Source organism: Salmo salar, chromosome 15 (assembly GCF_965601325.2).
Source record: "Salmo salar chromosome 15, fSalSal1, whole genome shotgun sequence".
NCBI lineage: Eukaryota > Metazoa > Chordata > Actinopteri > Salmoniformes > Salmonidae > Salmo > Salmo salar.
In genome coordinates, this window is record NC_138305.1 from 61,314,163 (window position 1) to 61,328,219 (window position 14,057).

Below are 14,057 nucleotides of genomic sequence, written 5' to 3' on the forward strand. Positions count from 1 at the left end.
CTATGCACTCGATATGTCCGATTTTAAAATAGCTTTTCGGTGAAAGCACATTTTGCAATATTCTCAGTAGATAGCCCGGCATCACAGGGCTAGCTATTTAGACACCCAGCAGGTTTAGCACTCATCAAAGTCAGATTTACTATAAGAAAAATGTTATTACCTTTGTTGTCTTCGTCAGAATGCACTCCCAGGACTTCTACTTCAATAACAAATGTTGGTTTGGTCCAAAATAATCCATCGTTATATCCAAACAGCGACGTTTTGTTCGTGCGTTCTAGACACTATCCTAAAGGGTAAATAAGGGTGACGAGCATGGCGCAATTCGTGACAAAAGAATTCTAAATATTCCATTACCGTACTTCGAAGCATGTCAACCGCTGTTTAAAATCAATTTTTATGCCATTTTTCTCATAAAAAAGCGATAATATTCCGACCGGGAATCTGCGTTTAGATAAACAGACAAAGGAAAAGAAAGCATTCCTTCGAAGTGGGCACGCGCCTAAGCCCATAGTACTCTGAGTGGCCACTTGCCAAAAGCGATAGTGTTTCAGCCAGAGCCTGCCTCGATATCGTTCAACTTTTTCCCGGGCTCTGAGACCCTATGGAAGACGTAGGAAGTGTCACGTTATTGCACAGATCCTGAGTCTTCAATAAAAAGAGCCAAGATGAAACACTACTTCTCAGACAGGCCACTTCCTGCTTGAAATCTTCTCAGGTTTTGGCCTGCCATAGGAGTTCTGTTATACTCACAGACACCATTCAAACCGTTTTAGAAACTTTAGGGTGTTTTCTATCCAAAGCCAATAATTATATGCATATTCTAGTTACTGGGCAGGAGTAGTAACCAGATTAAATCGGGTACGTTTTTTATCCAGCCGTGTCAATACTGCCCCCTTGCCCTAACAGGTTAAAGTGGCTAGTGATACATTACATCAAGATGCAGTAGATGGTATAGCGTACAGTATATACATAAGAGATGAGTAATGTAGGGTAAGTAAACATTATATAATATAAAGTGGCTAGTGATAAATTGATTACATCAATTTGACCATTATTAAAGTGGGTGGAGTTGAGTCAGTATGTTGGCAGCAGCCACTCAATGTTAGTGATGGCTGTTTAACAGTCTGATGGCCTTGAGATAGAAGCTGTTTTTCAGTCTCTCGGTCCCCGCTTTGATGCACATGTACTGACCTCGCCTTCTGGATGATAGCGGGGTGAACAGGCAGTGGCTCGGGTGCTTGGTGATCTCTTTGGCCTTCCTGTGACATCGGGTGGTGTAGGTGTCCTGGAGGGCAGGTAGTTTGCACCCGGTGATGCGTTGTGCACACCTCACTACCCTCTGGAGAGCCTTCCGGTTATGGGTGGAGCAGCTGCCGTACCAGGCAGTGATACAGCCGGACAGGATGCTCTCGATTGTGCATCTGTAAAAGTTTGTGTGTTTTTGATGACAAATAGGGTGACATTTTGGATGCAGCCTAGTTGTTGAATTCACTTTGACTTGAAACCTCCAATTCCTCTTTCCTCTTCCTGTCCAGGTGACCAATAAGGTGGAGCTGGAGCCCAGGCAGTTTGTTGATTGGATGAGACTGGAGCCCCAGTCTGTGGTGTGGCTTCCTGTGCTACATAGAGTGGCGGCTGCTGAGACCGCCAAGCACCAGGCCAAGTGTAACATCTGTAAAGAGTGTCCCATTGTAGGGTTCAGGTAAAAATACACAAACGCATGTAGGCACAAATGTGCACACACACCGCAACTTTGATGTTGGTTCCTTTTTCTTTTTCTTCTTTTTGGGGCGGCGGTAGATCAGCTTTAAAATTGCAGATAAATTGATAGAAACCACAATCTAATTGTCTGAATAACTTCCAATCCCCAATATATTTTTAGGAAATATATATATATATATCTCTTTTAAAAAAATATATATTTCCTTTATTATTGTCCCCTAACCCTAACATCACTCCCTAATTGGAGTAAACGAATGGACAACAACACTTAGGATCTACTTCCAACTTAAACATACATTTTTATATTTTGTTTGTTGTTAGTCCCATCCTTCAGCTCATCTCAACCCCTCCCATCTATCTCTGAACACCGTTGTCGTGTCTTTGGGTTACCATTAAACGGAAGATATGTTTATCAATTATCTCCCTGTAATTATTATCACGCGATTAAACTGATTAATCGTTTAATTGTAATTAACTAGGAGATCGGGGCACCAAGGAGAATATTCAGATTACAAAGCTATAATTTTCCTAATATAACTTTCCTGTACTATAATATTCTATTCTATTACAGTATAGGCCGATTATCTTGTGGTTTAAATGGTGTATTTACCTCTAGTCCAGTCTCATTCCAAAACGTCGTAAATTGTTGTATCTGCACGAACCCAGTCTTTACTAAAATCATCCATACATCAATTGTCTTAAAATCATTTATTTACTACCCTAAGTAATTAACAGAAAAACATACAAACAGTAATTATCGTCACAAAGGATTGGTATCGGAATGTGCCCTACTGGCTAAACAGGCAGGTCGGCCTGTTGAACAATGGATCATAAAAGGTCGGCTGAGAAGTTACACAGGGTTCATTAATATTAACAATTGAAGGCTCACTCATTCGGGAACAATTGCAATCAATATATATTTACGCTCAGTGTGTCGTTCTGATTCTTGTTGGAGAGTAGTTCTGTTGGGGAGTTTTGTCCGCGTTCTCTCTCTCTCTCTCGGTTAGAATGGATCTTTCAGAGCGACATTCATTAATGTCGTCATCGAATGGTTGCTTCGTTGGTCTTCGCGTTCAATGATATAATTTACTTAGCTGCAGACTAATAATTAATATCAAAGACTTGTTCTTATTCTGTCAGTATCGATAGTCTAAAAGTTAACCTGTTAGGGCTAGGGGGCAGCATTTGCACAGTCTGGATAAAAAAATGTACCCGATTTAATCTGGTTACTAATCCTACCCAGTAACTAGAATATGCATATACTTATTATATATGGATAGAAAACACTCTAAAGTTTCTAAAACTGTTTGAATGGTGTCTGTGAGTATAACAGAACTCATTTGGCAGGCAAAAACCTGAGACATTTTCTGACAAGAAGTAGATACCAGATGTGTTGTATTACCTTTAAACCTATCCCATTGAAAAACACAGGGGCTGAGGAATATTTTGGCACTTCCTATTGCTTCCACTAGATGTCACCAGCCTTTACAAAGTGTTTTGAGTCTTCTGGAGGGAGATCTGACCGAACAAGAGCCATGGAACGATGATGTCCCATTAGACACCTGGTGCGCGAGTTCATGTTGGGTACCCTCGTTCCAATACGTTATAAAAGAGTATGCATTCGTCCACCTTGAATATTATTCATGTTCTGGTTAAAAAAGGCCCTAATGATTTATGCTATACAACGTTTGACATGTTTGAACGAACGGAAATATATTTTTTCCCCTTGTTCATGACGAGAAGTCCGGCTGGCTTAGATCATGTGCTAACAAGACGGAGATTTTTGGACATAAATGATGAGCTTTTTTGAACAAAACTACATTCGTTATGGACCTGTGATACCTGGAAGTGACATCTGATGAAGAGAATCAAAGGTAATGGATTATTTACATAGTATTTTCGATTTTAGATCTCCCCAACATGACGTCTAGTCTGTATCGCAACGCGTATTTTTCTGGGCGCAGTGCTCAGATTATTGCAAAGTGTGATTTCCCAGTAAGGTTATTTTTAAATCTGGCAAGTTGATTGCGTTCAAGAGATGTAAATCTATAATTCTTTAAATGACAATATAATATTTTACCAATGTTTTCTAATTTTAATTATTTAATTTGTGACGCTGACTTGACTGCCGGTTATTGGAGGGAAACGATTTCCTCAACATCAATGCCATAGTAAAACGCTGTTTTTGGATATAAATATGAACTTGATAGAACTAAAAATGCATGCATTGTCTAACATAATGTCCTAGGAGTGTCATCTGATGGAGATTGTAAAAGGTTAGTGCATCATTTTAGCTGGTTTTATGGTTTTGGTGACCCCGTCTTTGAATTGACAAAACATTACACACAACTCTTGTAAATGTACTGTCCTAACTTACTCTAAATTTATGCTTTCGCCGTAAAACCTTTTTGAAATCGTAAAACGTGGTTAGATTAAGGAGATGTTTATCTTTCAAAGGGTGTAAAATAGTTGTATGTTTGAAAAATTTGAATTTTGACATTTATTTGGATTCAAATTTGCCGCTCTTGAAATGCACCTGCTGTTGATGGAGTGCACCACGGGTGGCACGCTAGCGTCCCATCTAGCCCATAGAGGTTAACCACGTGGTATGGTTCACTTTCAGTAGAGGAATTGGAAGGTAAAACCTATTAGCCAACGGAGTGTAGGCCTGGTCTGAAGAAATGTAAATCCGGGGGTGTTTTATAGTGCCCATAGAACAGCTTGTCAAATGACGCCTGGTCCTGTATGGGTCCCTGGGGGCGTGCCTATGACTGAGTTAGATTTGGTTACAGAAATACAATTCTATCACATTACATCAGTACATAGCATCTCAATGTCTTACAAAAGATTTATCCTTATTAATACATTCCATACACCCATATGATGCAGTCTTAAACTGAGTCTATTATATAAACAGTTTTATGGTAATATGGCTATATTGTCTCTTCTGAGTATCACAAAATGGTACCAAGCGGATCAGTTCGTAGCTGGATTCTTCACCAATCTTCCATACCTTCTCCAGAACGCAAAATATCGCTTGGCTCTCCAATTCTATGAGTTGGAAGAATTTCCTGTGTCTCTCGATGGGCCATGTGGCCAGAGACTCTCCTGGAATTTTAGAGTTTTAACGACCCTTTACACACAGGGTGGATTGTGTGCAAAAGGGAGGGGTCAACTGTCCTCCCTGTACCAAAAGAGGCCAACGTCATGACACCATCCAGTTTCGATTTCTATTTGCCATACTGCCATACAGTACCAGTCAAACATTTGGACACACCTACTCAATCAACGGTTTTTCTTTATTTAAAAAAATAGTAATACATTGTAGAATAATAGCAAAGACATCAAAACTATGAAATATCACATATGGACAAGGTAGGGTTGGTAAACAGAAGTTAGGCCTATTTGGTAAAGACCATGTCCATATTAATGCAAGAACAGCTCAAATAAGCAAAGAGAAATAACAGTCCATCATTCCATTATTTTTGCCTCCCCTACACACACACACACACACACACAGTGAGTTCATGCATGCTGGTCTCCCTGCTCTAGTAGAGTAGAGCAGAAAGGGCAGGCCTGCTCTGGAGTGCAGGCATTTATCTAAATGTCAGCAGATCTTAAACTTCTGACTAAATACCAACTGGAGGAGGACATCTAGAATCATACGCGCTTGCACACGCACGTACACACACACAGACGCAGGCATCCACAAACAGTGCATAACAGACCACCCCTGTGATACTGGGGGTCTCAAAAGACTCCTAAAGGTCTCTCTCACACAAATGAACAACACCACCGGCTGATATGTCAGTAGTTTAACATAATCACACTCTTATGATTCAAAAGACCTCCCTGTGATGAGCTGAGTTCAAAGATGTCCACAGGCTAAACACTATCGTTTGCTGTCATCCTCTGTTGCACCTATTCACTTAACTCTCCTGTTCTGCCTTTGATGGCGAGGGGGTATGACATCAGCCACAGAATGGGAGCAGAATAAGACACCACGCTAACCAGAATCTAGTGTTGTGTATATCTGGTCACTCACTAAGTGAGAGAGAGAGTGAGAGTGAGAGTGAGAGTGAGAGTGAGTGAGTGAGTGACTTTTTGACTTTCTTTACTGAAACATTCTCATTTCATTTAAAACTCACCACCCAACCTCCCCCTTAAAAATAAAACCAAAAATACATCCTGTAATGCATACATGTACCATACTCGCCTTTCCAGCAACCACATGATACAAGCCAACATCACAATACTCAAGACAATACCAACTTCTACAACTGTATATCCAAGACATCTTCCCCAGCTATACAGACAGCCCCCCCAACACACCATATCTCCTGAAACATCTCCACACTTTTTATCATTTTATAGAACTCAAACTCAACCCTAAGGCGCGCAGAGACCATCCCATTAAACAATAATAAAGGGTCTGTTATCCCCCCACCTTTGACCCTGTTCCTCCTTGTTAGCCAAATAGCTAACTTTGCCTGAGCAAACAGAAAATTCAACAAAACACATTTTTCCTTCTCCTTACTTGAATACCTGTATCCCATTATGAACACCCCAACAGTAAAGACCACCCCCAACCTCTCACACAGACATTCCAACAGAGACATTGATGGCATTAATCTGGTGCACACAGAAAACACATGAATCACAGTTTCTTTCATTTTACAGAAAGGACACTCCTGCCCGACTCCCGGTTCAACCCGTGCCAACCAGCTGTTAGTGGCCAGGACTCCATGTAGAACCCTCCACTGGAGGTCCCCTGACCTCTTTGGTACTGGGGGTTTGTAGAGCCCCCTCCATCTAAAACCCACCATACTCTCCACCCCACATACCCCCTGCCACTGATGTGCCTTCACTCCTGTTAGGCTCCTAATGTTCCTCACCTTAACACAGAGGTTGTAGAGGGCTTTACCTCCCACCCCTTCAAACTCCCCCAGGCTCGGAGTGTTAAAATCTAACAAGTCCTCCAGACCCCCTTGCCAGTCTCCAGTCTCTGCCGTCACCTGCAGTGGCGGAAACATTGGTGGCCCCTCTCCCTTTGGCTGCTCAAACATCCCCCTTACCGGCTCAGACAGTGCCTCCTGGACCTCCTCCAGGAATCTCTCCAGCAGCCTAAGAGACGTTATTCCTGTTTGCTGTGCCAAGACTTCCGGGCTTTTCCACCCCTCCTCTCCCAGGAGTCTCAAGTCACCCAGCCTTTTTACACCCCCTGCCATCAGTTGCCTCTGCAGGGTGGCCGACTGGACCGATCTCAAAGGGATGGCTGGGTTGTGGAAGATAGGCTCCACCCACAGCCCAGGCTCCACACCCCCTTCTCGTGTGTGCCTTAGCAGCTGCCAGGCCCTCAGCACCGCAGAGTAAAAATCTGAGAGACCTGCTGTACTCAGCCTCTCCAGCTTCATGAGGAACAGCTGCCGGTCCAACCCTAAATCTCCAGCTCTCCTCAGCAGCGCGCATGCTGGTTCCCTCCAGCCAACATCAGTATGGTACAGCAGTCTCTGCACCGCCTTTAGCCGGAAAGCAGCCATCCTGCTCTCCAGTTCCACCAGGCCCTGTCCTCCTTCGTGGATGGTCATATACAACACTGCCGCCCTCAGCCAGTGATGGCCCGACCAGAAGAAGTCCACCAGCTTGCGTTGCAGGTCTGCGAGCAGACCGGCGGGGGGGGTTGAGGACAGCCAGTTTATGCCACAGGGAAGATGCCACCAGGTTGTTAATTATCAGCACCCTCCCTCTATATGACACTTGGGACAGGAGCCACCTCCACCTGGCCAGTCTTGACACCACTGCCTGTGACAGCCCCTCCCAGTTCTTCCTGACCCACCTCTCCGAGCCCAGGTACACCCCCAACACTTTAAGCCCTTCACAACCCCACTGCAAACCCCCTGAAAGCAGAGGAGGAGCCCTATCCCCCCATGCCCCACATAACAGAGCTTTGCTCTTGCCCCAGTTTACCTTAGCTGATGAAGCTCCCTCGTACACCTTCAGACTGGTCTCCAGTGCCTGCATATCCTGACCATCACAGAAACATAATCTGCATATGCTGACACTGCTATGCCTGTCACCACACCCATACCTGTCCAGCACACTCCCTGCAGTCGCCTGCGTAGCCCCCCTCCCACCTTAACCATACATGATGCCCCAGCATACAACAGCTTCACACAGGTCAAAAAACTCTTCCCAAACCCAAACACAGACATCACATTAAACAGATACCCATGGTCCACTCTATCAAAAGCCTTCTCTTGATCTAAAGAGACCAGTCCAAAGTTCACATTAGAACCTCTCGACAAGTCCAACATGTCTCTAATTAAGAACAAGTTGTCCGTGATTGAGCGTCCCGGTACACAATATGTTTGGTCCTTATGTACTATCGAGTCCAAGTGGGACTTCAGTCTGTTAGAGAGGACCTTGGCAAATATCTTGTAGTCCGCACAGAGCAATGCCACAGGCCTCCAGTTCTTAACCTCTTGGGGCTAGGTGGGACGCTAGCGTGCCACCCGTGGTGCACTCCATCAACAGCAGGTGCATTTCAAGAGCGGCAAATTTGAATCCAAATAAATGTCAAAATTAAAAATTTTCAAAAATACAACTATTTTACACCATTTGAAAGATAAACATCTCCTTAATCTAACCACGTTGTCCGATTTCAAAAAGGTTTTACGGCGAAAGCATAAATTTAGAGTATGTTAGGACAGTACATTTACAAGAGTTGTGTGTAATGTTTTGTCAAGTCAAAGACAGGGTCACCAAAACCATAAAACCAGCTAAAATGATGCACTAACCTTTTACAATCTCCATCAGATGACACTCCTAGGACATTATGTTAGACAATGCATGCATTTTTAGTTCTATCAAGTTCATATTTATATCCAAAAACAGCGTTTTACTATGGCATTGATGTTGAGGAAATCGTTTCCCTCCAATAACCGGCAGTCAAGTCAGCGTCACAAATTAAATAATTAAAATTAGAAAACATTGGTAAAATATTATATTGTCATTTAAAGAATTATAGATTTACATCTCTTGAACTCAATCAACTTGCCAGATTTAAAAATAACCTTACTGGGAAATCACACTTTGCAATAATCTGAGCACTGCGCCCAGAAAAATACGCGTTGCGATACAGACTAGACGTCATGTTGGGGAGATCTAAAATCGAAAATACTATGTAAATAATCCATTACCTTTGATTCTCTTCATCAGATGTCACTTCCAGGTATCACAGGTCCATAACAAATGTAGTTTTGTTCAAAAAAGCTCATAATTTATGTCCAAAAATCTCCGTCTCGTTAGCACATGATGTAAGCCAGCCGGACTTCTCGTCATGAACGAGGGGAAAAAATATATTTCCGTTCGTTCAAACATGTCAAACGTTGTATAGCATAAATCATTAGGGCCTTTTTTAACCAGAACATGAATAATATTCAAGGTGGACGAATGCATACTCTTTTATAACGTATTGGAACGAGGGTACCCAACATGAACTCACGCGCCAGGTGTCTAATGGGACATCATCGTTCCATGGCTCTTGTTCGGTCAGATCTCCCTCCAGAAGACTCAAAACACTTTGTAAAGGCTGGTGACATCTAGTGGAAGCAATAGGAAGTGCCAAAATATTCCTAAGCCCCTGTGTTTTTCAATGGGATAGGTTTAAAGTCAATACAACCCATCAGGTATCCACTTCCTGTCAGAAAATGTCTCAGGGTTTTGCCTGCCAAATGAGTTCTGTTATACTCACAGACACCATTCAAACAGTTTTAGAAACTTTAGAGTGTTTTCTATCCATATATAATAAGTATATGCATATTCTAGTTACTGGGTAGGATTAGTAACCAGATTAAATCGGGTACATTTTTTTTATCCAGACGTGCAAATGCTGCCCCCTAGACCCAACAGGTTAAGTTCACACAAGTCCCCTTTTTTGGGCAGTAGAGTCAGAGCCGCCCGACGGCAGCTCATCGGCAACTCTCCTACCCCGACGCATTCACGCAACACGCAAAAGAAGTCCTGTCCAATTATTCCCCAGAATCTTTTATAAAACTCCACTGGGAGTCCATCGACCCCCGGTGCACGACCGGGGGACATCTGGGTTACGGCCTCTGCCAGTTCATGGGACAACAGAGGAACGTCCAAATCGTCCCTCTGTGCCAGAGAGAGTTTAGGGAGTCCTGTGAACAAGACCTGAGCACACAAAGGATCACACACTTCTGCCCTATACAATTCAGTATAAAACTCCACAGTCCGCTCCCGCATCTCACCCACCACAGAGGTCACCCGCCCATCAGACAGCCGTAGACAATGCATACCCTTGGCTTCACTGCTCTGTCTTTCCAAACCAAAGAAGAAGGAGCTGGGAGCATCCATCTCCTTGAGCATGGAGAATCTAGCTCTTACAAGTGCTCCCTTTGCTTTAACCTGGAAAAAACTGCCCAGGTCCCTACGTAATTCAGCTAAATTAGCCTGGAGGCCTACATTGCCTTGCCCCACCATCTCTACCTCCATCTCACTAATACACCGCTCTAGTTCCCCCAATACTCTCCTAGCCTCTGAGGATGAGAGAGCTGTGTATTGTTGACAGAAAAGCCGAATTTGGACTTTCCCCACATCCCACCATTGGCTCAGAGACTCATACTCCTCTATTTGCTGCCTCCACCTTTCCCAGAAGGTCTGGAAACCTGCGCAAAAAGTGGCATCTTGTAAGAGCTTTACATTGAATTTCCAATAGGATGCCTGCCGGGGCCCTGGTGAAATAGACAGCCGAGCCATGGTTATGTGATGATCGGAAAACCCCACCGGGAGAATGGTAGCGCCCAACAGCCTATTGCTCCGATTCCTAGACATATAAAACCGATCAAGTCGGGCTGCACTCACCCTAGCCCCAAAAACCTTCACCCATGTGTACTGTCTTGTGTTCGGATGTTTAGTTCTCCAAACATCCACTAAGTCGAACTGATTAATAATGTCCCTTAACACTCCCACTGACACTGAATGAGGCTCTTCCCCATTTCTGTCTTTTGTAAAATCCATTGTGCAGTTCCAGTCCCCTCCAACCACCAGTGTCTCCTCAGGCGCTACCTGTGAGAGTTCCTGTCTAAGACTCCCAAATAGAACCCCTTTTTCTCTCCCTGTGTTAGGCGCATACACATTTATAAAGACAAAACCCATGTTGTTAATTTCTGCTTTAACAACAAGGAGCCTACCCCTACACACCTCCTTTGAGGAGCAAATTTTTACAGACAGACCCGGTGCAAAAAGGACTGCCACTCCTGCACTAAGATTTGTCCCATGGCTCAACACACTTGCCCCTTTCCACCAGAGCCCCCAATCGACTTCATTCAACACATCACTATGTGTCTCCTGCAGAAACAACACCTGTACTTTTTTTTGTTTTACATATTCACCCAACACACTCCTCTTTCCCGCATCTCTGGCGCCATTTATATTGAGCGAGCCTACCCGTAGAGTCTCCATAAGAAGTGGGAGAAAAGCCACCAGAGAAAAAAGACCAATAGCAAAGCTCAAAAGCCCCAGTGTCAGAAAGAAAGTATACATCTAAACAGTGTCCGAAGGTAAACCCTTACGCACTGTTGTGACCCACTTCCTCAACCTAAACCGTTTCCTGGGTGAGAGGACACCATGCCCCTCATTTTTCACAGCATGTTGTACTGATCGTACAAACTTTCTTGAATCAGGGTAAAAAGCCTCAAGATTAACTTTTTTTCCCTTGGTCTCATTCAGGAACCTTGTCAGTTCTCTCAATGTGTACTTAGACCCTCTGCTTGACTGGCTGTCAGCTCCGGGCCTATTGAAGAGGAGTCTGAAAAAAATATCTCCTCATCCTCTTCCTCAGACTCACTTTCCTCCTCATCTCTATCTCCCACCCTGACCACCTGCTCTTCCTCTCTGGTCATGGCATCTCCCACAGCAACAGGCAAAATTTCCATTGTGCCTTTAACCACACCCTTTTTCCTTTTCCGCTTGGCACCCTCCTCCTCCCCCCCTAGTCTCTTACACTTCCCCACTATACTCTCCTCATCCACTAGCATAACCTGACTAGACCTAGCATCCTCTACACCACCCTCCATAGCATGACTAGGCCCAGCATCATTCACACCATCCTCCATATCTAGAGCTGCAGGTGCTTCATTTCGATCTTAGCAGAGGAATTGGAGAGAGAACATGATGACAGGAGGCCCTGGAATAGCCAAGATGAGAGCATAACAGACACACACATGCACGTATGCAAGACACATGAAAGAACAAGAATGGGAGGAATCTGTTTGATGGAATCATTACTCTTATAATCTTGTTTTTCCCTAGGTATCGCAGTCTGAAGCACTTTAACTATGACGTGTGTCAGAGCTGCTTCTTCTCTGGACGAACCGCCAAGGGCCACAAGCTCAACTACCCCATGGTGGAGTACTGCACGCCGGTGAGGAACACACACACACACATTTGTACATTTTAGTCATTTAGCAGACGCTCTTATTCAGAGAAACTTACAGTAGTGAATGCATACATTTCATACATTTATATATATATATATATATATACACTACAGGACAAAAGTTCTCATTCAAAGGTTTTTATTTTTACTCTTTTTTACATTGTAGAATAGTATTGAAAACATCAAAACCATGAAATAACACATGGAATCATGAAGTAACCAAAAAAGTGTGAAACAAATCTAAATATATTTTATATTTGAGATTCTTCAAAGTAGCCACCCTTTGCCATGATGACAACTTTGCACACTGTTGGCATTCTCTAAACCAGCTTCATGAGGTAATCACCTGGTATGCCGTTTCAATTAACATGTGTGCCTTCTTAAAAGTTAATTTGTGGAATTTCTTTCCTTAATGCGTTTGAGCCAATCAGTTGTGTTGTGACAAGGTAGGGAGACAGCCCATATTTGGTAAAAGACGAAGTCCATATAATAGCAAGAAAAGCTCAAATAAGCAAAGAGAAACGATAGTCCATCATTACTTATAAGAAATACGGAAACATTTCAAGAACTTTGAAAGTCTCTTCAAGATCATTAGAGTTACCAGCCTCAGAAATTGCAGGCAAAATAAATGCTTCACTGCATTTAGACTCTGTGAATCAGGCCTTCATGGTCAAATTTGCTGCAAAGAAACCACTACTAAAGGACAACAATAATAAGAAGAGACTTGCTTGGGCCAAGAAACACGAGCAATGGACATTAGACCATTCGAAATATGTCCTTTTGTCTGGAGTCCGAATTTGTCACGTCCTGACCTGTAAAGGGGTCATTTGTCATTGTAGTATGGTCAGGGCGTGGCAGGGGGTGTTGTTTTGGGGTTGGTTTATTTAAAGGGGATTTGTTCTAGTTTTCATTTTCTATGTTCGTTTTCTATGTGTGGCCGAGTATGGTTTCCAATCAGAGGCAGGTGTCTTTCGTTGTCTCTCATTGGAAGCCATACTTAGGCAGCCCTGTTTTTCCTTTGGGTTTGTGGGTGGTTGTTTTCGGTATAGCCTATGTGCCTTACGGAACTGTTTTGTCGTTTGTTTATTTTGTTTGAGGGTTCTCTCTAAATAAAGAAGGAAAATGAGCACTATACCCGCTGCGCCTTGGTCTGTCCCTTACGACGCCTATGACAGAACCACCCACCGAAAGAGGACCAAGCAGCGGAAGAAGGAGCAGCAGGAGGAATGGACATGGGAGAAGATATTGGACGGCAAGGGATCCTGGATATGGGAGGAGAACCAGAAGGGATTGAATCGCCATCCATGGGAAGAAGTGGAGGCAGCAAGGGCAGAGCGGCGACGAGAGGAGGCTCTAAATGCACCGAAAGGCAAGACGGAGAGGCAGCCCCCAACATTTTTTTAGGGGGGGGCACAAGGGGAGTTGGGCAGGGTCAGGATGGAGTCCTGAGACAACTTCCCGGGCTTACTATGAGGAGCAAGTGATGGAGCACACACCGTATTTTGCGGTGACGCGCACTGTGTCGTCAGGGCGCATACAAAGGTCGGTGCGAACTGTGCCCGCACCCCGCAGTGATCGAGTGAAGTGGAGTATCCAGCCAGGGCGGGTTGTGCAGGCCGTGCGCTCCAGACCTCCAGTGCGCCTTCAAGACCCAGTGGACCCTGTGCCTGCTCCGTGCACTCTACCTCCAGCGCGCCACCAAAGCCCAGTACGCCTTGTTCCTGCTCCCCGCACTAGCCCGACGGTGTGTGTGACTAGCCTGGCGCCTCCTATGCCAGCCCCACGAAGCAGACCTCCAGTGCGCCACCATAGCCCGGTAAGGCCGGTGCGTGCTGTGAGCACGCAGTCTGAAGTACGTCTCCCCAGTCCGGTG

The 14,057-nt window shown here is 44.2% G+C and overlaps 1 protein-coding gene across 1 annotated transcript in view; it reads left to right on the forward strand.

The window, feature by feature from the left end:
- The window catches only part of LOC106571754 (utrophin), a 193,925-nt gene that overhangs the window by 127,134 nt on the left and 52,734 nt on the right, over positions 1–14,057 (forward strand). Inside the window, exons 14-15 of the mRNA XM_014145173.3 lie at positions 1,536–1,702; positions 12,058–12,169. Of these exons, the coding sequence (XP_014000648.1) occupies positions 1,536–1,702; positions 12,058–12,169 (279 nt within the window). The remainder of the gene's footprint in view (positions 1–1,535; positions 1,703–12,057; positions 12,170–14,057) is intronic.